At 37.6% G+C, this 27,583-nt stretch overlaps 1 protein-coding gene across 4 annotated transcripts in view; it reads right to left on the reverse strand.

Annotated features, from left to right (window-relative positions):
* Positions 1-27,583, reverse strand: part of LOC132133532 (metabotropic glutamate receptor 8-like) — a 193,085-nt gene that overhangs the window by 129,047 nt on the left and 36,455 nt on the right. For all 4 annotated transcript variants that reach the window (XR_009429166.1, XM_059546397.1, XM_059546396.1 and 1 more), the window contains one exon: positions 5,524-5,740. Coding sequence is in view for 3 of the 4 variants with exons in the window: in XM_059546397.1 (XP_059402380.1) it covers positions 5,524-5,740 (217 nt within the window). In the remaining variant the exon portion in view is untranslated. The remainder of the gene's footprint in view (positions 1-5,523; positions 5,741-27,583) is intronic.

The raw sequence follows: 27,583 nt of genomic DNA on the forward strand, positions 1-27,583 counted from the left end.
GGTGGTTCTGGGTTGGGCTGAATTTCATCTCACTATATGTAAATTCCTTCTTAAACCATGATGGCTTATCCGAGGCAATGAGGTTAGTGACTTTGCATCCCGTGTGAAGATTTCCACCATAAAATCTGACACGCATAGAGAATCGCCATTATATCTTGGGTTCCTACTGTTGTTACGGGCTCATTAAGCATCTTTAATGCGAGGGAAAAGACATCTACTCAGAATCTGTTAGGGGGACTCTGAATAACAGACTCCTGCCTCTGTTACCTGTGGTGATACGGCAGGTGTGGATTACTGATTATAAGACAGGCATTTCACAATAGCAAGCTCAGCAAAGAGGAGAGAGACATCCAGCTATGTACTTTTGATCATCTTGGGACAGCCTTGTGAGCATAATGGGAACAGTAGCACATTGGTTCAGGCACAGTATCGCAGTGGGAGAGACAGGATATGAAGGAGACTGGAACCTGGAGTGCGTTTCTGTTTGAAATGCTACTTTTTTGACAGTTAAGACTGTCTCTTAATGAATTTTTCGGTTCATCTGAGGTCAACTGGGTTGTGCAGTGTTGGCTTAGCGAGCTCCAAACTCTGAGCTGGGTTTCAAAGTTAAACTAAAGGTCATGTGTAGTTTTTTTTAAGTTAAAAAAAACCGTACCTTCTCTAGTTCCATCTTAATATGCTGAGACAACTAAAAAAAGTAATTTAAAGGTTTGTTGTCCCCTTCAAAATTTTTTTTAACTTTGACGTTGTGATGATTTCAAAACATTGCTCTGTTTGTTTGAGCTTCCCTCCCTGCCTGACATAGCAACAGTAGCTCAACCAATGGTGTGAGTCTGGGGAAGAGCTATCTGTTGCTCTAACCAATGGCAAGATGGAGGAAATTTTAATTAAAATATCCATTTAATGTGGCAAGCGGCACAGAAATTATAAACTCTACCTTAAAAGGGACAGTTCAGCCAAAAATAAAAGCTCATAATTTACATAATTTGCTCACCACCTTGTAGTCCTAAACCTGTATTATTTCATATCTGTGTAACACAAAATAAGCTATTAAAAGAAAAGTATCAAAGTATGTTTCCCATAAAATAAAAGTCAAGAGGGTCCAATGCGATGTTGCTGGGTTTTTTTCTGTTCTATTTATAATTTATTTATTCAAAATTTCTTCACTTTTAAGTGACTGAGTAAATGATGACAGATTTACATTTTTGGGTAAACTATACCTTTAAAGTGCAGGACCTGTTACAACACTCCTATCAACCAGTCACTGCCCTCAGATTTTAGAGTTGATAATTTCTTGATAGGAATGTCCTAGGAATTCTGAATTCTGTCAAATCCAGTTAAAATTCATAATAGGAATTTCTCTTTTCAATTCTGACACAGGAAGAATATAAAGACACAAGCATCTATCTAAAGGATGACTAGGGACCCTTAACTTTCGGCTGCTTTGGATGAAACATGCCTGCTGAATGTCTAGTTGCAAATATTTGAAGGTTTTCCCAAAAGGAAATCTTAAAGTTAACACTGGTCTACTGTTTTCTAATAAACATGCACTAAACTTGTCTGTCTGTATACAGTACAACACATGAACAGCAAGAGAAAGTCACACACACACAGCTTCAGTTTCTCCAATCATGTAACAAGATCACTTACACTGATGGGACATCTCAGAGAGAGATTGTACCATTTTAAATAACTCATAACGGCAAACTAAACATGAATGGGCACGTGGTTGTTCCCAAAGGAAAAAGAGTGTTTGCTTTCCCTTTCTGTAAAACTGCTATTTTATCTGGAGCAGCAAATTGTATATTGCCATCATTTTTCATGATTATTGTTGCTTATGCAACATTTACATAAAGATTGCATTGCCATACTATTGAGAACAGCCTCCTAAACACTAAGGTAATGATGTAGTGGGGATTCAAATTATGGAGAGGGTCACTTTGCCACACTGCAAGACACCACTGCAAGCCAATCAGGCAGAAAGACAAAAATTAATAGCATCTAGTTACTGCTTGTTTATTCAAGAGTTTAATTAACTGCCAGTTATTACTGTTCTGGAGACAGTTTAGTTTTTTAATTAATGAAAACGGGGACATTTCAAATGCAAGAAAGTGTAGATCGTGTCAAAGGCTGATTTGCATAGAATACATTATGCATTTTCCATTATGATGTTGAGTTGACTTTTATGTTTGGCCTTTTGAGGGGAAAAACCCACAAGCATTTTTTTACACAAGTGCAAAGTTATTTTCTGTAATTGGCTGCTATGAAGGATAAAGTAGTGTCAAACTGTGTCTACTCAATACTTCATTAGTTACTACTGCCGTATTGGATGTGATTTTTGATATGAAGCACAAAGGCTGTTCAACATTCAGTAGTTAAACAGTGGACTTACAATAAGGCTAGTTAGGAAAATACAGCGGTCAAGCAGTTTCATGATTTAATGCACTTAACAGTAATGGGACTTAAAATCACAATTAACAAGTTGCTACGCACTTTCTAAAAAAAATGTGTTCTGATACAAATGCAAATACTATTGGTTTATATCTGGACAAGTACAATTCTTATAGTACAAAGTTTGTCTGATCTCTAAATATGATTTGGACAAAATATATATTTTTTATTGAAATAAATAAATATCAGTATATCATTCAATAACATATTATTTAGATTTTGCAAAGGATATGTAAACTTGTGTGCATAACCGTATCAAAATACCATGGCATTACCATCGGACAAAACCATTGTACAGTACCATGGCCCGCCAAAGTACTAAGAAAAATGCATGATCTTATTAAAATCATAATAAAGAACCTAAATTACATTCAGACAGCTGAGCATGCATGCACACACACATAGGGATAAACACACTTGATGAGCCTGGGGGAAAGATGTTAATCACTCACATGTGTCTCCTCCTTTAATTGTACTTCCATAATTACAACATAATTAACATGGAATGTCCATGTCTACATGAGCAAGACACACTGCAATAATAAATCTATCATGCAGCACGAGGTGACCATGATGTGGTTGGTTGTGATGCTCTTCTGGGATGCTGCGGTGTGCATGTAATTATGTCTCTATATCAAGGCCCATTCTTTTCCTTCTACTCTATTTCTTTATTGATAAGCTTCTCTGAAATTGTGGTTCCCATTGGACGTATGCTTACGGTAATGCTCTATATTATTGTAGGCTTGTGTGGGAGGGAAAATGGGAATGTTAGCCATTACTGTGCCACCTATGTGATGCAAAATGAAGTGAATTATGGGTTAACAGCAATAAGCAGAGAAATCAAAAGTAGTGTGAGTGTTAATACAGATTTTTAGTTTGGGATTTTTCTACCTCCTGACCTTCCTATCTCCTTGACTATTCATTTCTGTGCAAAATCACTGAATACTGGACAACAAGGCATAAGCTCTGCTTGATTTTGATGGCTCAGATTTGACAGAATGGAAGATGGGGGTTGACGTTTTCAGATGTGTCCTTACAATATAGCAGGTTTTTTTTTTTTTTTACTTGACCTTTTTCTGTTGAGACTGCGATTTCCCTTCCATGTCTGTCAAGTCATGTAATTCAGTCTCTGTGATGCTTTGTGTATAGCAATGCTGGTCAGCAAACTCAGAAAAAGCATAAATCAGTATGTTGCAATTTTAAATTTAAGAATCCTTTTTTTTTTTTTTTTTTTTTTTTTTTTTTTTAGCTGATATATCACAAAAAAACCTTGCTTATTTGCAAAAGAAGATTTTAATGTACTATGAAGCCATCATTACTATTCTCAGTGCAACTCCCTACCCCATCCAACCAGATCATTTACTCTTACAATACAAATACAGGTTATTTATAAAACACCAGAACATTGATGCCACATATACATATTAATAGCAATTTGTTTAGCAACTTGGCTATCACTATATAACACCATGAATTATGCTGCAACAGAGGTAATTCATGAATAGAAATCCTAAAGGTACAGTAACACATACAGCCTCTTTAAAGTAGTAGTTCATCTAAAATGAAAACAGTGTCATTATTTACTTGTCTTCATATACTGGAACACAATTTTTTTTTTTTTTTTATAATTATATGAGGGTGAGTAAATAATGATGGAATTTTAATTTTTTGGCTGTGTAATTCCTTTAGTTTTACATCACCATTTTCAAACCATTAAACTAATTTATTTACTAATTTATGCCACAACAAAACTTGTCTCACATTAGGGGACTCCGGGGGGAAACAAAACATTAAACAAAATGGAACAAAACATAACGAAAAAAATCTAAACATGAAACAACACAAAACACAAAGCAAAATGCGATGAAAAAACATGAAACAAAAATAAAACTGAACTAAAAATAATGACTAAACAAAAAACAAAACATTAAATCAAATGAAACAAAACATGAAAAAAATCATTAAACAAATTAAAACAAAACACTTAACAAAAAAGGAAACATTGAACAAAGCAAACCTTAAAGGGGTCATCGGATGCTACATGCACTTTTACAAGTTGTTTGAACTGAAATGTGTGTTGGCAGTGTGTGTACACAACCACCCTATAATGAGAACCACCCCATAAAAAAAAAATAAAAACGTTTTTTTATTCTACTAAAATCTTTACCCTTTCTCAAACTGAGCCGATTTTTTTCTTAAGGGAATACGCCCCCAGATCTATGGGGTTATATCTCTGCCACGATTCTGAGCGTGCAAAAGTTTTGTGGAGAAAATGTTCGTCTAGCAAAGACGAACTGCCTGCCTCAGTCCTCTCTAAATGTAGACAGCTCACTTGCTCAACAAAACCCAGCATTACAATATGCCATAATTCTATCTAATCAGAGGTGAAGCGGCTAAATTCTGATTGTCTGCTTTGACAACCAATCACGACATTCCCTGCATTACAACAACAGCTGAAGAGGAAAAATACAGTGCGTGCATAATTATTATCTTTAGTTATTATTATATTATCTTTAATTATTATTATAATTATTTTTTTCTTTATTAATCATAATTTTTCCAAGCACAATTTACCAATTATCTTAATAACTATTGATATTGTATTGAATTTTTTACAACTGATATATAATTTTTCATGAAGGCTGGAAGTGAAAAAATGCCTTCTATTCAGGTGTGCATAATTATTAAGCAGGTAATGCTGTAATGCTGTATTAAGCATGCTGTAAGTTTTTTTTTTACAGATAAAAGCTTGAGATGGACTAAACATGAACGGCCAAAACTTTTTTTTTTGGATTGCCGTTGCTGACACTGCTGTCGAACTAGGTGGGCGTGGCTTCAGCAACCAGCTCCCGCCTTTTTGCCCATTTTCGATTGTCCGGGAGAGTCGCACGTTGACGCGCTGCCAAGATGGCGATGGCCCCCTCTGCATGCTTTAAGCTTCAAAAACACTCTTAAGGAGTCTACGGGTGATGTCACGGACACTATGTCCATGTTTTTATACAGTCTATGATCAGAATATAATCTGGAGCCCTCGTACAGAAACACACTTCAAAATGTTCTCTGAAAGCTTACCGGTTTCTCGTGAGATCTGAACGAAAGCCTCCACACCGCTCTCCCCATAGTTCCCCTCAGATGCCAGCGTGGAGACATAGTTCCAGCCCATGGCGGTCACGATGTCCAGCATGGCCTGGGCCTGGTAGGAATCGGGCGGCACAACCCGGGAGAAGAAGTCGTACCGGGTGTTATCGCTCAGCTCTGGCGCTGTGGAGGCATAACTGATTTGAGGGATCTGTTAAAGTAGAGAAAGAAAACTTTTACTCAGGAAAGATTAAAAAAAAAAAAATTCTAATCCAGAGCCAAAAATAAAAGTTTTAAAAGGAATAGTTCACCCAAAAAAGAAAATTTGTTGACAATTTATTTACCTTCAGGTCATCCAAAATTTAGATAAGTTTGTTTCTTCATTAGAACAGATTCTGAGAAATTTAGCATTAAATCACTTAATAACCAATGGATCCTCTGCAGTGAATGGGTGCCATGAGAATGAGTCCAAACATCTGATAGAAACATCACAATAATCCACAAGTAATCCACACAACTCCAGACAATCAATTAACATCTTGAGAAATGAAAAGCTGTATGTTTGTAATACACAAAATTCACCATTAAAGTGTTTTAATTTTAAACCATTGCTTTGAGCTAAAATAATAATCTGTCCATATCAGTGCTTTCTCCAGTGAAAAACTCGTCTCTACTGAATCAGGAGAGAAATATGCACAAATCAAGCACTGTTTACAAGGGAAAACAGTACAAAAGAGTCCTAAACAAATACAATTGTGGATTTTGATGTGAGAGGACAACAGGAGATTGACTTTTTTACTAGAAGAAACATTATTTTGGATTATGGACTAGTATTTTGTCGAGAAGTGATGGTTTAAAGTTACAAACCATCTTAATAATGGATTTGGTTCTTACAACATGCAGGTTTTCACTTCAAAACATGTCAATTGATGGACTGATGGATGGCCATGTGGATTACTTGGGGATTGTTGTGATGTTTTTATCAGCTGTTTGGACTCTCATTCTGACGCTACCCATTTTCTACAAAGATCCATTGCTGAGCAAGTGGTGTAATGCTAAATTTCTCCAAATGTGCTTTGATGAAAAATCAAACTCAACTACATCTTTTATGGCCTGATGTTGAGTGAATTTCTGAGTGAACTTCTTTAAAAGCTAGGAGAAAAAAAACAAAGTTTCAGCCCCAAAAGAAGCAAACATTGACTCTGTCACAAAAGTTAATCATCAAATTCTGCCTGAAGCGGAAATGCAGAACCAATTAAAGCAAGCAAAGGTGGAGCAATACATCGGAAACCTCCAAAAGGCTTTAGTCCAAAGCTGTCGATGTAAACGACTACCAACCCATGAGGTGACACTAAAGGTGAAACAAGACCAGGTAACAAAGACAAATAAGTATGTGTTATGGTATAAAGAATGGAGGTGAAGCCTGCCAGCAGGCAAGCTGGCTAATGGCTTCTGGTGGCGATTGATGGTGTGATTGATTTCTCCTCAGCCAAAAGGCCAGGCTGTCAGCCGGAGCCCCAGAGGCTGTGCTCATTAGCATTCATCGCAACAACGGTGCAGGAGAGAAAAGGCCTGCAATGCAAATGCCACTCACCGGCTGGCGAGTCAGGTACCGGCACTTTTTCACCAGCAACCCCGGATCACAGGCTTGTAAATACAAATGTCACGGAGGTGTTGACAAGGCTGAACATGTCTGTGAAACAGATGCATGTGTTATTTCTGGGGAGTGTTATATCGAACGAGCCAACACTAGACTTTACATCTTAATAATAAACCTTTTGTTTCAGGGGTTAAACGACAATATGGTGTGATATTCCCTACTGTAAGTTAAAGGACCCTTTCAGGTTAAATGCAATTTAAAGAAATGAAAGAATGTCACCATTTACTTGACCTCATGTCATTTCATGATTTTCTTCCTTCTACAACATGCAAAAGATTATGTTTTGCTGAGTGTTTAAACTGATTTGCCCATATAATGGGGTCAAAAACATTAGTCCACATTGACTTTGAATGAAAAAAAAAATTTTTTTTGTAAAAATGTTTTTAAAAGCCTGACATAGGAAATAATAGTATGTATATATGTATAAAATACATATACATGTATACGCACATTTTTTTATTTTTATTAAACAGGCTTTTTGAACCTTTCGACAAAATCTACAAAAATAAATAACGTTTGCACTGAAAATCATATTTTATACATCAATCATGCTTTTATGGCTAATATTATGATACTGACTTCAATTTTATTCAAAGGCCCAAACTGAGCAAAACTATACAATGTGGTGCTGATGATAATATTTAAATAGTCAAAAATTAAGATACAATTATGATGATAGCTTGTAAATCAATGATATCTTTAAAATAGACTACTTTAATAAAATCCATATAATTATCAGTTTACTTTATTTCCCTAATAATATGTCTTAGTAAGATGCTATTGAAATGCTTAGTTTTATGATCAAATCTCTGCAGTTTTTATTTTGGAGGGCAAATAATACATTGCAATACATTGATGACTGAGAGATGAACAAATACTGTTCCTTAAAAGCCTGATGTATCATATTTGATATATGTCAGATTAATTCATATGTGCTTTTTGTATGGTTTCACAATATTTCATGGCACTCATTTCAAGCTTAAATTCCATCTTGGTCTCAAGAGAGGCAGATACAGTGTACCAGCTTGTACCAGTGTACATGTGCGCAATACAGTGCGCACATGAAATTGGTATGTGTTTCTGTTCAACAGAGAAAGGCAAAATAGGTGGTAAACGGACAGAGGCAGACTTACCCATTAGGCAAAACCAACACCAAGGGCCCCCTAAAATGCTTTTCATTATATGAGATGTGCATAAGCGCTGACATGTGAAAAGTATTGTGAGGTTTATCATTTTATAATGTATTTTGTTTTTGTGAAAACCTGTAACTCAACTGCAAATCAATTGCTATGCGGTGGTCTACAACATGAAAGTAAGCCATTATAACATTGAAAAATGTAGAAACACTGGAAAAAACTATAGGGCACCCTTGTGGAGGGCCCCATTTCGCTATAATTCCCGGGCCTCCCAAATCACTAAATCCGCCCCTGAGCATGGAGTAACTTTTAAAATTAGGAAGACTCTTTAAAATGGTTTAAACCCTACCCTGAAGGTTCACTCTGGAACATTTCATTCAGCAGCTCAATGAATGAAAGAAACCTTAAGGAGCTCAAGAAAGACAGAGTCTCTCAGTCTCTCAGACTTTAGCTTGCAATGTTTTGAATTCTGGTGCACGGTAAAAGTTAGACTCCGAAATGATGCCTTTAGAACTTAATTTCATGCTTATTTTTCTAGTTCAATAAAATATTATAGACCCTAATATGCAAAGGAGGCTAAAACCTAAGACTTTTGAAAGTGGCCATAAGGGAAATCAAATGCGATACTTTCCATAAAATAATATAATATCGCTAATGGGAAGAAACAAATTAACCTTCATTAACACTGCAATAATATTTCCTCACACAACGCAATTCAGAGATGCATAATAGTGTGCAATTTCCATGGTAAATTATATGAGGTTAAGAACCCGTAACTCTTTGGATTAGTTTTGCTTCAAAAACGTATTATGAACTGTGAAATTTTGATTTAGCAGAAATGAAATGACATGAAAAAATTATTCATAATTAGAGAATAATTAGCTGTTAGATTACATTAAATAATTATAAAATTATGTATATAGGTACAAAACTTTGGCAGGATATAACAGTAATTTATTAAAATAAACATTTTTAAATTAAAATTAAAAACATTTAAAATTAACTACTAACTTCATAATAATAGAAATAAATAATACATTTATACATCTATTATTCTATAGATACAGACGGTTGGTCTGGGAACGCCCCGGGAACGCCCCGTCACGTGATGTGAATTTAGCCCGTGGGGGGAAACACTGCGTTGGCGCAAATTGAAATACACGGGACAATCATGCCGAAGAGTTGTTGTGTCATTTTCTGTACCTCCAATAAACTAACAAATTATGAATTGAAGTTATACATCCTTCCTAATAAACATACAGAACCGGAAAGGATGACAAAATGGCTACAAGCAATAAGTTGTGAGGATGATCAAGGGAAGTTGTGGAAATCCCAAGAGTAAGCATGTGTATGTGTGCAGTCGGCATTTCATCACAGGCAGGCTATATTAACATCGTGTTCATTATTAACGCTATCAAAACTGTGTAAGGTTGTTTCAGAAAGTGGCATGTATATATAATTAACCTTATCATTCTACCTTAAGCAAAACTATGTAACGTTAGCCTAGTGTCGAACATAAACCCGTTTACCCACTTAAAAAAGCGTGTGGACACGTAACAACTTAGTTTTGTGTCAGAACTTTTACACTTTCATTCATAAATTCACCCCGTCTGTGTTTGCGAAACGATTGAATCGCGGAATCCAGTCAAAAACAGAACTTGCTGTATAAAGCAGAACATCACGGAATGTGGCTATTTTTGAATGAATACATCTACATTAGGGCTGTAAAATGAATCAAATATCGATATGGACTTGTGTATATGAATATTAAAGTTAAAAGAGACTAAAATTGTTCTACGCGTCTCTGGGAATGAGCGCCCAATATGTGCATTTTTGTCATTCAAATTCACACGATGTTCACAGTGTTTTCCCCCACGCCGACTCCGCCCTCACCACGCCCCCAGCTATGACTAGATGCCGACTGTATGTATTACGGTATATTTATCAAATGTAATCTAACAGGTAATTATTTTATAGATGTCTGTGTGTGTGTGTGCATACATGTGTACATATAAATATATAAGGTACATAAACACACACACACACACACTACGTACTATTATACTGTTTTGTATTATATACTGTATATATAACTATTTTTATATATAATACTATTATTTTTTCCTACATGACATGTGCGGTGCTCCATATAATCTATAATTCACTGTGCACTGTTTTTTTTTTTTTTTACAACTTGATGTAAGGAAGGAAAACTTAAAACATCTACAATATCTGTGTACTGCATTTATGAGAAAGTTTCAAAAGTTCAAGAACACAAAGATGATTTGAAGCAATTGCAACACATGATTGCAGCATCAGCTACAACTGACAGCTGTGCAGATGAGAGGATCATTTTACTGTCTGTGCTTTTGCTTTTCCAGGCCTGCAATGAGTATGAGGGACATATCATACATTAATTCTGAGCGCTACTGTCATCTTCAGATGTCTCAGGCATCCTGTGTCTGAGAGATGTGGAATGAGCGTGAGGAAGCAGAAGAAAGTCTTAGGGATTTTCAAGATTTCTCAAGGGATGCAGCATGTGTTTTGTACTTCATATTACCTAAAAAGTGCTCTACTGCTTCAGTTGAATTGACTACATACAGGCATTACATTCAGTCTCACAGATACCTACAATGGGAACAGAGATGTTTTGCTCCAACAGCAACTGCCCCTTTTTTAGTGACCTGGTTACAGAAGTATATCAGGATTTCATACATTCTTCATTAAAAGCTTGAACCCAATAAGCCAGTTCTGAGATGAATCACAATTATGTTACAAAAGTTTATAAATTTAAATGTACTTGAAAGCTGGTACAAAGTACAAGACTACTTGATTTGTTTAATGAGGCCATGAGATATATATTTTAGTCATTTTATTGTTTTTATTGTTTTTTTTTAGCTTAATTATTTTCGTTTTAATTTTAGCCATTTTAGTACTTTGATTTACATGATTTATTTCACTCAGCATGAAAATAGTATTTTATAGTATTTAATAATATTTTGAATTAGCCTTTAGTTTTACATCTTATGTTTACATTTTAAATTTAGTAATTGTAATTTTATTGAAGTTTTTTAATCCAATTTAGCTTTATTATTATTTTTAGTAAAATAATATTTATATTTTATTATATTTTATTCTATTTAACTCTAGCTCCACTACTACTTATTATTATGAGTTATGAGTAGCTTGTAGGAAGCTATAAAAACACGCCAATGCCGTTCATGGCATTTTGAATTATTTGCAATATACGTACCAACAAAATTGAATGATGTGCAATTTTAAAGCCTCATGGCTGAATATTAAAGTGTTTTGTTTACCTGTCGTTATCTTTTTCATCTCTACGAAACAAAGCACACAGTCATCTGTGTTTGCCTCCATAATGGAGCTGTCAAATCGAGAAAAGCCCTCGCTGCTGATAGATTACATTCAGACAATACTAATTAACCTCTCTGAAGACCTTTATTTAAAACACTCGCCGAAAGAGAAGTGGACACAAATTGCTGCGGAGTGAGAGATGCTAGCACTTATTCATTCACTCTTGCACTTTTCCCTCCTTGGCCTTTTTCGACACATACAAAAGTGCGCACATGCCATAATTATGTATTCGCCATCCTCACGTTTCATATAATGGTGCAGAGCTACAAGTTTTTGACAAAATAGCTCAGCTCAAAGAGAAGAGAATTAGCATTAGCATGAGCTCCCTCGGGAAGCTCCTGTCTGTGGTTAACATTTCTTGTAGAAACTTTCCCATTTTGTTTTATAACATCAATTATACACTCTCATACCTCAAATGTGTATTTTGAAACCATTGTGTGTTTTGAAACATAAAGGTTTTTCCAGGTAGCGTCTTGTTAGCATACTTCCTGTTGTGCTATTAACCTGCGGGAGGTATTTCTGCTTCATTTTTAACAGGATTTAATTCAATTACATTAGATCTGGCTGCTAAGCTGTATGTAAATATGCATCAGGTTCATGGTCTTAATGCCATGCTGCAATGGGAGCTGAGTAGCAGGATTTGTCTACTGAGGTGATATTTATTTAGGAATCCTAATGTCTCTCAGGTCGGCTTTGTGCACGGCTACTTCTGTTTGATCTGAGGGACCTAGAGGAAGTTGTGCAAATGTCAGAGTTATTTGTTTGACAGACAGGTGTCATTATCTTCTTCCTCCAGTCTGGCCATGGGAAGACGACATCATGATGACTACCTGTGTGACCTGTGAACTACTTATGTTGGTTGACCTAATTTGTCACAATGTGACATTCAAAAGCATTAATAACAGGTCATATCCACTGAGTAGCAGTCAGCGCATATGGCATGGCTGCCTTCAAGGAATTCTTGGATGTTACGAGTTCATATATAACTTTACAATTTCATATTTTTCCCCCTATTTTTCACTTCCCTACAGACACAGTAGACTTTTTAGCATTAGTGCTGGCAACAAAAATAAAGAGGATGTGCATCGTGTTAAGTGTTATTTTAGTATTTTTATTTAATATAGTATTCATCAACATTTAGTATCAGCTTTTATTTTATGTTTCAGTTCAATTGTTGAGATTAACTTTCAGCAATTTTTGTTCATTTTTCTTATTAGTTTTACTTATTGTTATATGCATTTTATTTTATTTTTATTTAGTTTTGTTTCTTAAACTTATTTCTATTAGTTGCCAAGGGACCATTTCTTATTTTCTTTTAATTTTAATGTAAGAAAAAAAAACAGATAATGTCCTTGGCAGAAGGTTAGCAGTATTTATCCATAGACATTTTTTTATAGACAACACAATGCAAAATGTAATTCAAAACAACACATGTGAAAATCAATAAAGAAAGTCTTTCATGTTATCAATTTACACCTGTCCCTATTTTAGAGACTTTTCCTACTGTTTTATTTTAGTTACAATAATGAAATGAAAATGGTTTTAGTTACAATAACAACACTGATTATGGTGTGGACTCCTTTATGCATTTTATCAGTAGTATTTTCAGGCAAGACTGATCACATTGCATACACAGTAAACAAACTTTGTGCAGTCAACACTCACAATAACAAATTATTCAATTAAACCATGACATTTTAATTAACATGCCATTTGAAACAACATTAGCAATTTTTAAACCTCACCACCAATTTATTTCTTTAAATTTATACATACATATATATATATAATTTTGCTGTGTCTGAAAGGCAGCATTGACTTAATTTCCTGTCCTCTGTCTACTGTGCCCATAAAAAATAAAATAAAAATAATATTAATAATAATAAAAAACACACAAACGTTTTAATCTAAGGTAAGTACATTTTGATCTACATTTCAGACATATTATATCATATTATAGTATAGGTTTTTAGCTATATAAACTCAATGATATGGAGTGAAGTGAGCAAATCCAACTACTAATTTAATCATGCCCATTTTATTTGAACAAAAATCATACACGAGGCTACAGATTACTGACATTTCTTTTAACTTAAAATGATGTGTGATTTTTCATGTTTCAAAATACTAATTAGCATTTTGAAGCAACATGACTAAGAAAAGTGCAAAGATTCAAAATAACCCACGAATTTCCTTCTAGTTTGGTGAACGCAATGACATTCGACTCTCTTTAGCTCCTTAATACTGAGTTTAAAATTGATATGACACCTTATCTGAAGGCCACTGTAAAGAAGGACCAAGCAGTGGATTTAGATAAGCCTCGACCGAGCAAAGCCACAGATATCACAGGCGAGGTAGATCATTCTCGCACACAATGTCATCCCATCGCCTTTCATTCTAAAATTACACTCCCACTGTTACTTAATCCACAAGAAACCCCTGACTATTTCTGTCGATTCTCGGGAGTTTGCGATGCAATTCTCACTCTGGCTCGGGCAGCAAGTTTGTGCGGCGCTCAAACACGCAGCATGTGAGAACTGCCATTTGTGTGCCATTTTCAGCCTCACACCTCTGCCTGAAAGAGCAGCGCTCTCCAGAGACCGCTGTCTTTTTAGCTGAAGTGTGGAATCATGCTTTTGCAAGTGCCTGCGTCTCGCACCCTGCACGCATGGACGAACATTGAATAACTTGATGCGCCGTTGACGTATTGCAGCCATCTTTAAATCAGTTGCATTGAGACCAGCGAGACTGAAAGTGACAGAACGGTGGTGTCTGGAGATGGCACAAATATATCCACTAATGTTCAGCTCGAAGAGATATCGCGGCCTTTCAAGCTGATAAACACTGTTTGCTTAGGCAGAACGCATCTGAAGTATATAGAAGAGAAAGCATGCTTAGGGCAGGATAAGATGAAACAGAGATGGCAGAGAGATGAAGGTTCACTCCGAGTGCAAGCGTGTTTGCCTCCACCGTTGATAATTTTATAACACCAGAGATGTGGTACATTTGTTCACACTCCGTTTAGCTCAGAGATTCGATATCTTCTCAATCTGAAGATCTCGTTTCTTTAGCAGGACAGGTGTATGGCTTTTCAAATCAGTGGCAGCTAGTGTTTAATAGCAGACAAAAGGCAAAATATGTACTGTTCTTCTGTGGAACACAAAGGAAAATATTTTAAAATAAATTTGTGCTTTATATGTCCATATTTACAAAAGTGAAGGATCTTAAGGGGCATCAAATGATTCCATGATCAGACTTTAACTACCATGGAATCTTTTTGTTCCACAAAAGGTTAATCTTTACAGTAAAAATTGTTGTTCAGATTATTGAAAAGTTCTTCACACTTAGAAAAATATGGTTGTTTTAAAGTTCTTCAATGAAGGTTAATGTGACCTCTTCAATTAATGTTCAATGAAAAGTTCTTTCAGGAACAAAAAGTGGTTATTCTATGGCAACACTGTGAAAACTCACTTTAGGAACCTTTATTTTTAAGAAATGAAAGTGAAAGTGTCTAATGTTGTTTTGGACCCCATTGACTTTAATTATACTGTGAAAAACTGTTTGAATTGATTTTTTAACAATCCCTTAATAATAATTTAAATTAACAATTAATAAAAAATAATTTAAAATTAATTTAAACTTTTTATATCGCAGTATTTTTTTGCTAATGAGTTATTTTTAATATAAACTCAAAAAAAAAGTTTCGTTTTTATTTTTATTTTGGCCATATCTCACAAAAGAGATATAAACTCAGAATTGCGAAATATAAACTTTGCAAGAAAAGTCAGAATTTTGAGATAAAAAGTCACAATTACCTTTTTAATCTTGAATTCTGTGGCGGAAACAAAAACAACTGAATTGGAAGAAATAAAACCAGAATACAGAGAAAAAAATCAGAATTGCTAGATATAAATTCAGAACAGCGAAATATAAACTCACAATTCAGAGAAAAAAGTCAGAAATGTCGGATGTGATCTCAAAATTTTGAGAAAAGAAATTGTGAATTATTAAAGTGTCAGAATTGTGAGTTTATATCTGCAATTCTGACTTTTTTTCTCATAACTACATGTTTATATCTTTACCCCTTATTAACACACAATTGAAATAATCCATAAAGCACAAGACACATGATTAGAATCAGCCATTATCATATCGATCCAGACCAAACAGTTTATCAAGGGACGATGCTCAATCAATAAAACATGCTGCATATTTAATATTATGGACATTTGCAAAACAGAACATCACTTGATGTAGAAAATGCACTTGAAAATGTCAATGTCTTACAGTAAATGAATAAAACACAATGTACATCCACCCTAGGACATCAGTTATCAAAAATAATCTAAATTCAAATGACAGGAAATCCAGCTAACATCATCCACCACAAAATCAATCACAAAATCTGCCTCTATATGCTGACAATGTTTTCTTTTTCTTGTAAAGTCCCAATACATCATCCACAAGGTTTTTAATCACATTAACATTTTCTCTCAGTTATCGGACTACTACAAATTGGAATTAATGCACAATTTTGCCACTACATGCAAGTTATGATTTCTCTACATCAGCAGCATTACCACATATCTTTGAAAGCACATCTATTTTAATTTGACAAACCAATATGATCCAATTTTGCACTCCTAAAACCAACATAATATGTTTTACATTTTAAGATCATTTGTGTCTCCCTTTATAAATGCATTTACTGTCAATCCCTAATCAACTATGTAGTAATTGTCCATCAGTGAGCTCATACACATAATCTATTTACATGCATAAGCACATTATCTCTCTTGACTTGGGAAGTCGTGGCCTAATGGTTAGAGAGTCGGACTCCCAATCGAAAGGTTGTGAGTTCGAGTACCGGGCCGGCAGGAATTGTGGGTGGGGGGAGTGAATGTACAGTTCTCTCTCCACCCTCAATACCACGACTTAGGTGCCCTTGAGCAAGGCATCGAACCCCCAACTGCTCCCCGGGCGCCGCAGCATAAATGGCTGCCCACTGCTCCGGGTGTGTGCTCACAGTGTGTGTGTGTGTGTGTGTGTGTGTTCACTGCTCTGTGTGTGTGCATTTCGGATGGGTTAAATGCAGAGCACAAATTCTGAGTATGGGTCACCATACTTGGCTGAATGTCACTTCACTTCACTTGACTTCTCCCAATTAATAATAAAACATTGTTGTTAAATGGTTACATTAAATATATTTAGTTGTCTCTTGTGAAAAAAGAAGTACACTTTATACTTATAAAAAGATTACTTGTTACAGAAATAATAGACTTAACTTGTGAATTGAATGTCATGTTTGCAGGCACTTATATGCATGTTAAATGAAAAGATATTAGTTTAAATTTATATTAAATGCAATTAGCTGAATTAAAGAGTGCTTTTCTGATCTACTAGTAGGATTTAAGTGCACCTTTCTACACACTTTAATTTCATAATTCTTTTGCTTTTGAAATATGGTTAACTGAAATATATTTTGTCATTTCTATTGAAATGTCTTTGTCATGTATTTAAATATATTTATAATTACATGTTTGTAATGAAGAAGCTGAAATTCAACAATTAAAATATATTAAATGTAATTCAGAATAATACTACAGTTAAAATTATAAACAAATACTGTACATCTGCTTTAGTAAAGTGTACTTTAAACCATGACAAAATATTATTAAAACAATGATTTAAATTCAAAAGTTTTAATCTGACATTATTCAAAAGTGCACATTTTAAAAGTATGCTTAAATATGCTAAGAAACAGTCTTTATTTTTTTACTAAATTATTTTCACTATATTTTCTGCTAGAACAATTTTTTGTAACAATTTTAGCTAAGATTTGAAGTCCACTACAAGTGCCCAATCAAAGTACAATTTTTTGTTATTATTAACCACATCAACTCTGGGGACCCACCGGTGGGTCCAATATTGCATATGCCTAATTCTCAAAAAATCAAAATAACAGCTGAAGTTGTCACACACCTGGACTCATTTTGTGTGTTTTTGTCCCTGTTAATTTAGTCATGCCATCCACCTGTGTTTCCCCAATTATTCCTTCTACTTAAGCCTTGTCCTTTCAGTTCTGTTTTGTCGGGTCTACTTGTCTACTCGTCTACTCGTTACTCGTCTACTTGTCAACTTGTCCACTTGTCCACTTGTTACCTGTTACTTGCCACTTGCCACTTGCCACCTGTTATTTGCTTCTTACCTTGCCTATGTTTTATTTAATAAATCCTTGTTTCGTTTATCCCTCGGCTCCGTGTTCCTTCCAGCAGCGTAAGCCGTGACAGAACACCCGACCGAAAAGTTAAAAACTGCGTGTTTTCCCTCCGTTTTGTTTTCCGTTTTTTCACTGTCTTTTTCTTTCCGTAGTGTGTCATGGATCCCCTCTATCGCCCCGAATACCTCCTCCTCCTGCTGGAGCAGGAGGGACTGTCTCTCGAGGACCATACCAGACGGTTTCTCTGGCTAGCTAATGCCACCAGCTACCCGGACCACGCGCTCTGCACCTTTTATCACGCCAGCCTGAACCCTAGGTGCAGAGCGTTGTCGCCCGAAGATGGTCCTCGGGAGGATTTCGCCGCCTTCATAGAGTGGAATCTGGTGAGAAATGGGTCACCTCTCACGGTCGGCCCAATGGAGGATCTCGCCAGGTCCACTCTGGACCCAGAGCCCAGCCTACAATCTCCCCACGGTACGAGGCATAAGCCCGAGCCCACCGATGACGGAGAGCCAGAGAGCAACCCGTCAGACCAGGTGCGAGAGCCGGCGACACTGCCCACCACGAGGGAGCAAAATGTGGAGCGCCAAATGGGTCAAAATGAGGGGGTTTCCAATCCACCTATGCCAGATCCTCTGTTAAGCCCAGGAAGGGCTCCTGATCTTCCGTTAAGCCCAGGACGGGCTCCTGATCCTCCTGTAAGCCCAGGACGGGCTCCTGATCCTCTGTTAAGCCCAGGAAGGGCTCCTGATTCCCCGTTAAGCCCAGGACGGGCTCCTGTTCCCCCGTTAAGCCCAGGACGGGCTCCTGATCCTCCTTTAAGCCCAGGACGGGCTCCTGATCCTCCGTTAAGCCCAGGACGGGCTCCTGATCCTCTGTTAAGCCCAGGAAGGGCTCCTGATTCCCCGTTAAGCCCAGGACGGGCTCCTGTTCCCCCGTTAAGCCCAGGACGGGCTCCTGATCCTCCTTTAAGCCCAGGACGGGCTCCTGATCCTCCGTTAAGCCCAGGACGGGCTCCTGAACCCCCGTTAAGCCCAGGACGGGCTCCTGATCTTCCGTTAAGCCCAGGAAGGGCTCCTGATCTTCCGTTAAGCCCAGGACGGGCTCCTGATCCTCCTTTAAGCCCAGGACGGGCTCCTGAACCCCCGTTAAGCCCAGGACGGGCTCCTGAACCCCCGTTAAGCCCAGGAAGGGCTCCTGATCTTCCGTTAAGCCCAGGACGGGCTCCTGATCCTTCTTTAAGCCCAGGACGGGCTCCTGATCCCCCGTTAAGCCGAGGACGGGCTCCTGAACCCCCGTTAAGCCCAGGACGGGCTCCTGATCCTCCGTTAAGCCCAGGACGGGCTCCTGATCCTCCGTTAAGCCCAGGAAGGGCTCCAGCCCCAGAGCTTACTCCAATGCCTGCTCCTCCAAAATTCCCACCCTCCCACCCACTCCTGCCTCCTCCTCCACTGTCGTCTGGCTGCCCCTCTGCTCGCCCTCAGCCTACCATCATTGTGGTGCGAGCTCAGCGGGACCGCCATCCTCCAGCGACGCCTTGGTCGGCGTCTCCCTCACCTCCGCCTCCAGCCTCTGAGGCCTGGACTCCGCCTCGGCCCGTTGACCCGTCGGCTCCACCATGGCTCCTAGCTCCTTCCTCTCCGCCGTGGCCCGGCAGTCCGCGTGCTCTGCCTGGCTCCCTCGTCCCTCCGGCTCCGCCTTGGTCTGGCGTCGTCCATCCTATGCCTCGGGACTCCACTCCTCCGGCTTCGCCTCATCCCTCCGTCCCTCCGGCTCCGTCAGGCTCCTTCATCCCCTCGGCTACACCTCAGTCCTCGGTCACTCTGGCCTCACCGCGGCCTTCCGGATCCACATCGCCGCGTCAGTCACCAGAGCCATCAGTTCCGCCTAGGACCTCCGGCTCCTCCCCGTCACCCTGGCTCTTCGGCTCTCTGTCTCCGCCTCGGGCTCCTCCTCCACTTGCTCCGTTGCCGTGGGTCGAGTCCCTGGAGTCGGTGACCATTCCTCCTCCATGGCTCCTTCCACCGTCGGCCCCACCTTGGGCCGTTATGGCTGTGGCCTGGGTCCTGCTGGGTACCTCCTGCTTCAGATCCTTCCTGTCTCCTCCCTGGCTCCTCCCTCCGTCATCTCCTCCCTGGCTCCTTCCTCTGTGGTCCCTGTCTGCTGGCCCCCTCCTGGGAGGCTGTCCTCCACCGGAACCTCCTCCCAAGTTCCCACCCACGCCTCCCTTTGTTGTTTCTACGGTGCGAGGACGCACCTACCGGGAGGGGGGAGTACTGTCACACACCTGGACTCATTTTGTGTGTTTTTGTCCCTGTTAATTTAGTCATGCCATCCACCTGTGTTTCCCCAATTATCCCTTCTACTTAAGCCTTGTCCTTTCAGTTCTGTTTTGTCGGGTCTACTTGTCTACTCGTCTACTCGTTACTCGTCTACTTGTCAACTTGTCCACTTGTTACCTGTTACTTGCCACTTGCCACTTGCCACTTGCCACCTGTTATTTGCTTCTTACCTTGCCTATGTTTTATTTAATAAATCCTTGTTTCGTTTATCCCTCGGCTCCGTGTTCCTTCCAGCAGCGTAAGCCGTGACAGAAGTGGTTAATAATGCCATTGGTACTGCACTAAACATCATTGTAATGATCTGACAAGCATTTTCAAAACAAGTTTTGATTAAAAAAAATTCCATTTGTGATATAAATGCAAAGACATGCATTTTTAAGTGATCAAGTTACCTTTTTGTGGCTTTGTATCAGACATTATGGAAGTAAAACATATTGTGATGCAGTGCATGAAGTTTATATGTTAATTATTTGGTAAATTAAATCTCTGCGGCTGTTATCAACACACTGCCACAAGAAGAGATGTTTAATCACCTGAAATGTGATTTCGACATCAAACAGCATAGCTGCAGATAGTCTCATCCCCCAAAAAACATGATACAATGCTTTAATTACTGAAAATAGCGAAGCTCATACTAATTCTGATACCCCAAATGAGTGAATTTGTTTAAGTGGATTATAATGAGCCAAAGGCCTCGAGGACAAGCACATCTCACTAAGATTCTGTCAGCATGAAGAAGCAAACAGGATTTGTGCTCTCAAAGGCAATGCTGTCGATTTAGCGATAAGTCACCCCTGGGCACACACAGAAATTTCGAGTGGAGTGGCAATAGACTATTTTTCGGGTTGACTGAAATAGGATATTTGCAATTATCATCATGTAAAGGATGCAGATACACAGGATGTAACATCCTGAGGGTTCTGGGTTAGCAGAGAGTTAATGGGAGTGATGGCAAGACTGTTTAAAGCTAGGTTGTCTACAGGCTATGAACAGCATTATAATTTTCCATTTCAGTCATTTCAATTGTTTTCTTCTCATTTGAAACCTAAAACAGTTGGGTGAGCCTCAATCATTACAAAAGATTTGTTTAGTGTTTAAAGGGATTCATTTAAAGGTACACCCTAAAATTATTATTTTAAGTCATCATTTCCCAGACAGCAAGCAGTTTCGGCCCAGATCTGGCCCACATTTGGCCCGCATGGATTTCAAACTGCTTGCTGTCTGGGATTCTCACCCACATCACTGCAAACCCATATTACTTTTCCCCTTTATAAAAAACACAAATGTGCATTTCTGAAGATAATTCTAGTCACAATTTCCCGTACACTGAAATGTCGCTTTTTCGACTTGGCTCGGTTTGCGTTTCCACTGCAGCTTAGTACCACTTTAGAGTGGCCCCATCAAGCACTCGCTGGATCCGCTCCTCTGTTATCAATGAGAGGAACGTCTGTACTTCCTTAACAGACAACGAAACAGTCATTTTTGGTTTGTTAAAAAAGGTGCGCTCTTTCAAAACAGTTGCGTTCGATCCTTCACTGGTTGTGCTGATTTAAATCTATCGATTCTGTTGTGTTTGTGTCACAAGTTCAGTGATGCAGGTAGTGAAGATCATGCCATACCATGCAGTGGAAAAGCAACAAAAGTGGAACTAGAGCTTAACTAAGCAACAGTAAAGACATTAATTTTAACTTTGAATTCATCAAAATAGCATGAAAAAAGTATCACAGTTTCCACAAAAACATGAAGCAGCAAAACTGTTAATAATATAATATGATACAGTACAATATAATATTTCATGATCAGTAAATCAGCATTTTAGATTAGTTTTAGATAGTTTTTCTGAAGGGCTGTCATGCCCCTGGACTTATTATGTTGTGTTTTGCCCTCCATGTGTTCCATGTCCCATGTTGATTGTCCCTAGTATTTAAGTTCCTGTCTTTGCATCTCTTCTCTGTCAGGTCTATTTTGTCCATACTTGTTGGATGTCCTTTGTTACCGTTGTGGATTATTCCTGGGATTCCTTGATTAAAGACCTTTGCTTGTTCTCCATGTTTCTCTCTCGTTCCTTCCTGCAGCGAAGTGTGACAGAAGACCAACCTAAACAGTTGAAATTGCGTGTCTACCCTCCATTTGCTTTCCGGTTTTCCTCACTCCTTTTTTTTCTGTTGTGTTGTTATGGATCCCTTCCTTCACCCATAATATCTCCTCCAGCAGCTGAGGCTGAGGGTGAGCTGAGTATGGCGCGGCATTAAGGCCCAAACAAGGAGGAGGATATCATTGACTGGGAATCTGATCTGGAAATTGAACTGCCTTCTCTCCTCTCTCCGTTGTCTCCGATGGTCCCGTCCAGCCGTCCTTCGTCCATGGTCCCCTCGTACAGCTCTGAGAGGGCTTCAGATTCTCCAGTGCCTGCTCCTAGAAAGTGTCCTCCAGTGCCTGCTCCTAGAAATCCCCTCTGCTCGCCCTCAGCCCACCATCTCCATCTCACCACCTCGACTCCGCCTCATCCCATTGACCCGTTAGCTCCACCATGGCTCCAAGCTCCCTCCACTCCGATGCGGCCCGGCAGTCCACAAGCTCTGCCTGGCTCCCCTGTCCCTCCTGCTCCGCCTTGGTCTGGCATCGACCATCCTGCGCCTTGGGACTCCACTCCTCTGGGTTAGCCTTTTCCCTCCGTCTCTCCGGCTCTGTCAGGCTCATTCATCCCCTCGGCTCCACCTCAGACCTCTGTCACTCCGGATACACATCACCACGTCGCACCTCCACCACCTGCAACGCCACCATTGGTCGGACCCCTGGAGTCGGTGGCCATTCCTCCTCCATGGCTCCTACCTCTGTCCTCCCTCATTCCATGCACTTGTGTTTAGTAATTATCCCTAGTATTTAAGTTCCTGTCTTTGCATCTCTCCTGTCGGGTCTACTTCGTCTTTACTTGTTGGATGTTCTGTGTTACCGTTGTGGATTATTCCTGTGATTACTGGCTTAAAGACTTTTGCTTGTACTCGACGTTTCTCTCTCATTCCTTCCCGCAGGAAAGTGTGATATTATTAGTAAAAATATATTTTAATGTATTTATGATCAAATGAATGCATGCTTAGTGAGCATGAGAGACTTCAAAAATCATTCATGTATATTTCCGATTTTAATGGTAGTATATATTTAAAAATATACTGCATATTCAAAATTAATGTGGAATGTTCCAAAAACAGCCCACCAGCATAAGCATCTAAATTTAAAATCTTTCATTTACATCATTGACTGTTAACATTCTTCAAAATATCTTCTTTTGTGTTCATCAGAAGAAAGAAACAACATGAACAACATGAAAGTGAGCAATGACAGAAAGTTAATTTCTTTGGTTGAACTATCAATATATGTAAATGTGCACACTCTCTATTAGCACCTAGAAAGATCATGCGTTTTATTTTTTCACGTATAATAAAACTTTGCCGTAGTACCACATGCTACCTGTGATGACTCACTGATTTGGTTCAGGTGTTAATTGCATTTTTAGTAATGACCACATATTCTGACTCCAACCTACAGATTTACATTACTTTAGCTCTCCTTTCAGAGTGTTTGAGGAGCTGTGTGCTGCTGAAAAGCTTCAATCCCTTCAACAGTGCCAGTATAATTCCTACAAAGAACAACAAAAGACGCCAAAAAAAAATACTTAAATTCACAAATATTTAATTATAGACACTGCCGTCCTCATGTCTACAGCAATTTCTTGTGTGGTTCAAGCAGTCGCTAGATGGATTAGTTCTGGCCACCACTTTTTCAGCTTAAAAATGCTTTTTGTCACCTAAGAGGCCCATTGAGCATAATCTAATACCAGGGCTGGCCATGGGAACCTAATGGATGAGAACTTCTTGTCCTCTTCTAATATTTTACTCAGTGGCTACTCAGTGGTGCCCTAAGCTACCAAACGTTTCCGTGTAAACACCAAAATACGGGAATCTTTGAAAACGGTGACGTCATGTACGCACATAGTACATGTAAGGTATGCAGACATGTGCAGTATGTGTCTATTTTAAAGGCAACCGCGAACAAACAGACACAGCAATTTGGCTGTTTTCAAGGATATGTGTAAACGTTGTTTTGAAAACGTTTACGTGTGTATACATGAAAAAAAAAAAATTTTTAAGGTTAAAACATTCCTGTTTTTGACTACATCGTTGTCGTTTAAATGTAGCCTAATTATCCAAAGATAAGCTACCTGCACATCACACAGCAAAGGAACCCGCAAGCTAGATCCACACAGACTACAGACTTGAGATAGTGGTGACGATTCAGAATATAGCTATTTTCTGCTGGAAATTTAATTATAAATATTGTTTATATATTAAAAATAAAATACATTTTCATTTAAGAAATGAAATTATTAAATAATTCAACAAAAACTTAATAAAAATGGCATGTAAATAAGAAATTGTCAATTATCAAATGAAAACCAATTAAAAATAAATATTAAATGTTATCCAAAAAAATAAGCCAGTTCATTAAGTGGTAATAACATCTAAAAACACAATTTACTAACATTGAATGTATAATAAAATTAAATATTAAAATAAATAAAGTAAACTGCTTAACTTATTAAGTTACTTACTGATTAAAGTTTATATAATTAAAAACTATATATAATACAAAAAAGAAGTAATGTCTATGAATTATTATGTCATGTAAAATAAAAAATAAAACAAATAATAGAAAGTATTCATTTATAAAACATTGTAAATTTTAAATACTAAAATCTCTTTTTAGAGTGATTACAAAACCTGAAAACACTAATAATAATAATAATAAATGAAACGGTAAAAGCAAATAAATTACATAATTAAAAAAATGAAAATTATAAATTATAAACATTATGTAAAGCAATATTACATAAGAAATATTATGTTATTGAAGACAAATAAAAGAAAATACTTTATCAAATAATCTTAAATAAAATCAAAAAAATTAAATGAATGAATGAATGAATGAATAAGTATTAAATAAAAATAAATAAATAAAATTCACAGTTTTCGTGATGTTAACACCTGGCTCAAAACAGTAAAACCACTACATGTATTGCTTCTCCACTGTTTGTCACGTTTGTACCATTGCACATTATACAGTACATACAGCACCATACCAAGCACTGCATAAATGAAAGAGAACATGAAATGATAGAGATGGGAAAAGTAGGATATGATGACCCTTTTACGTGAATCCCTGCCTCATGAATCTCTTTCATGGAGGAAATGGAATGACGTCACATCCTCCAGTCTCAGACAGAGGTAAGCGCTCTATGTGATTAGCAATTCCATGTAGAAGCACATCCTGCGTCTTTTTGATCAGGTGCTTTGGAAATGTGCAGAGAAAACAGCTGATGGTGAGTCTGTGGAATGCAGAATCAAGCCTGGGATTGACATGAACCGGCTGCATTACCGCCAGCCAAAGGCACAGAATGTGCCACTCGAGCTCAGTCAGACAGCTACTTGTAGTATTTGGCCGGCATTTCCAAACATAGCCTCTGGTTGCAGTAAAAAAAATAAATTAAAAAATAAAATAAAATAAAAACAAAAGCAAAAGCAGGGGAATGTGAGCAGGAAATACGAGGCAATTAAAGAAAGCCGCCTCCATCCCAAACAGCCCGGCTTATGTAAGACGTGCAGGGTAGAAGACGGACTCATCCATCACAAACCTGTAAATTATCAACATGTTTTATGACTGTGCTCAAAATGAGCAATGCACAAGAAGAAAGAAACATAATCTTGGTACATTCCATCAAAAAATACTTTCATGTAAGGAGGATTTTCAGTGCCCATCAGGCGTCAACAACCTAGGCATTTTATTTATTTACTTACTTGGCACAAAAATAATGATAAACTTTCAATTGAATATTATATAACTTTCTGTAATTATGCTGGTATAATATTTAGCAAAAAATAATAATAATCTGAAAGATTCAACAATTTGTTTTTGTTTTTTGTTTTTTTTGCAACAAATGGTCAATGAAAAGTGCTTACGAAAAACTTAATAAAATGTACATTTTCAAGCTCAGAAAAAGCAGTTTTTCCATAAATGCATATAATATAATTTTATATTAATATTAAGTTGAGTTATTGCATTTTAAATTGCATTTAAATTTTTTTCTTTGGCAAAAAAAAAAACTTTTAATAAAATTCTAAATGTCAGCCTAAAGAACAGCTGTTTAATTTTCTATAAATATGTTTGAATTGTTTTAAAATAAAATTTAACTTATTTTTATTTATTATTAAATACATTTTATTTCACTGTGTTTCTGTATATTTTATTTTAGAGTAACCAGAAGCAGGACATTTGTAGTATGCAAAAGCATGATCTTTTCTCTTAATAAAATATTCACATTACAGATATTTTTTCTAAATACCATTCAATTCTCTCAAAATTAACTTGACAAAATAAATACAATTTAAAAATGAGTAAAGTTGCCAAGAAACAGGGAAACAAGGTTCAAATTTAGCTAAAATTAAGCAATTATTTAAGTTACAGTAAAAAATATAGTAAAATAAAAACAATACTGCATTTGTTGAGTGAATTTAATTGCTGGATACAATTGAGAAGTCAAGACCTCTACAATGACACAGACCAAAAACAGATCAGGCATTTAAACTAGCTAATTTACCTGCTATTTTAATATTATGTTAGATTACAGTTTACCAATAGTTCTGATGACAACAAAAACACTCCTCTAATGCATAAAAAAAGGGAATGAAAAACCAGTTTGTCCACAGAAAGTGGCAAATGAAAACTATATTAGCTTTCCCAACACTATCCACTGCTTCCCTATTTCTTATGGCTAAAACCAGCCCATCTGTCATGGGCAAAAGGAAGCCTGTCAATCTTCCCCCATGAGCAGTTGGCCTTAGATGAATCACCTCCGGGCTTTGGGAGCATCCGTCACCCAGACAAATATAACACACACACACACACAAACACTCAGAGAGACTCCAGCTATAAAATACTGGGAGGGAATTAAGATTTTCTCTGGGGCCAATCAGAAGCTCTGTTGTCAAAAGATGTGAACGTTGCTCCGAACGCTTCACCGTAATGAAATCAACAGAGTAAAGGAACAAGATGAAAACTGCCAGAGCCAATCAGTGTTTTCAAAGTGTGAGTAAAATGCGCTCGCCTCGAGGGATAGGCTGAGATGTCGCACAACAACCGGCGCATAAAGTCTTGTTATCTATTTTGTTGCACAGCATGCTAATAATGCTACTTTATTAGCAATGTTTCTTAAGCAGGCAGTCATTTATAAGCATTATTCTGCAGTATAGTGGCAAAATATATGTAC

The sequence above is a fragment of the Carassius carassius genome, chromosome 50 (genome assembly GCF_963082965.1).
Source record: "Carassius carassius chromosome 50, fCarCar2.1, whole genome shotgun sequence".
Classification (NCBI taxonomy): Eukaryota; Metazoa; Chordata; class Actinopteri; order Cypriniformes; family Cyprinidae; genus Carassius; species Carassius carassius.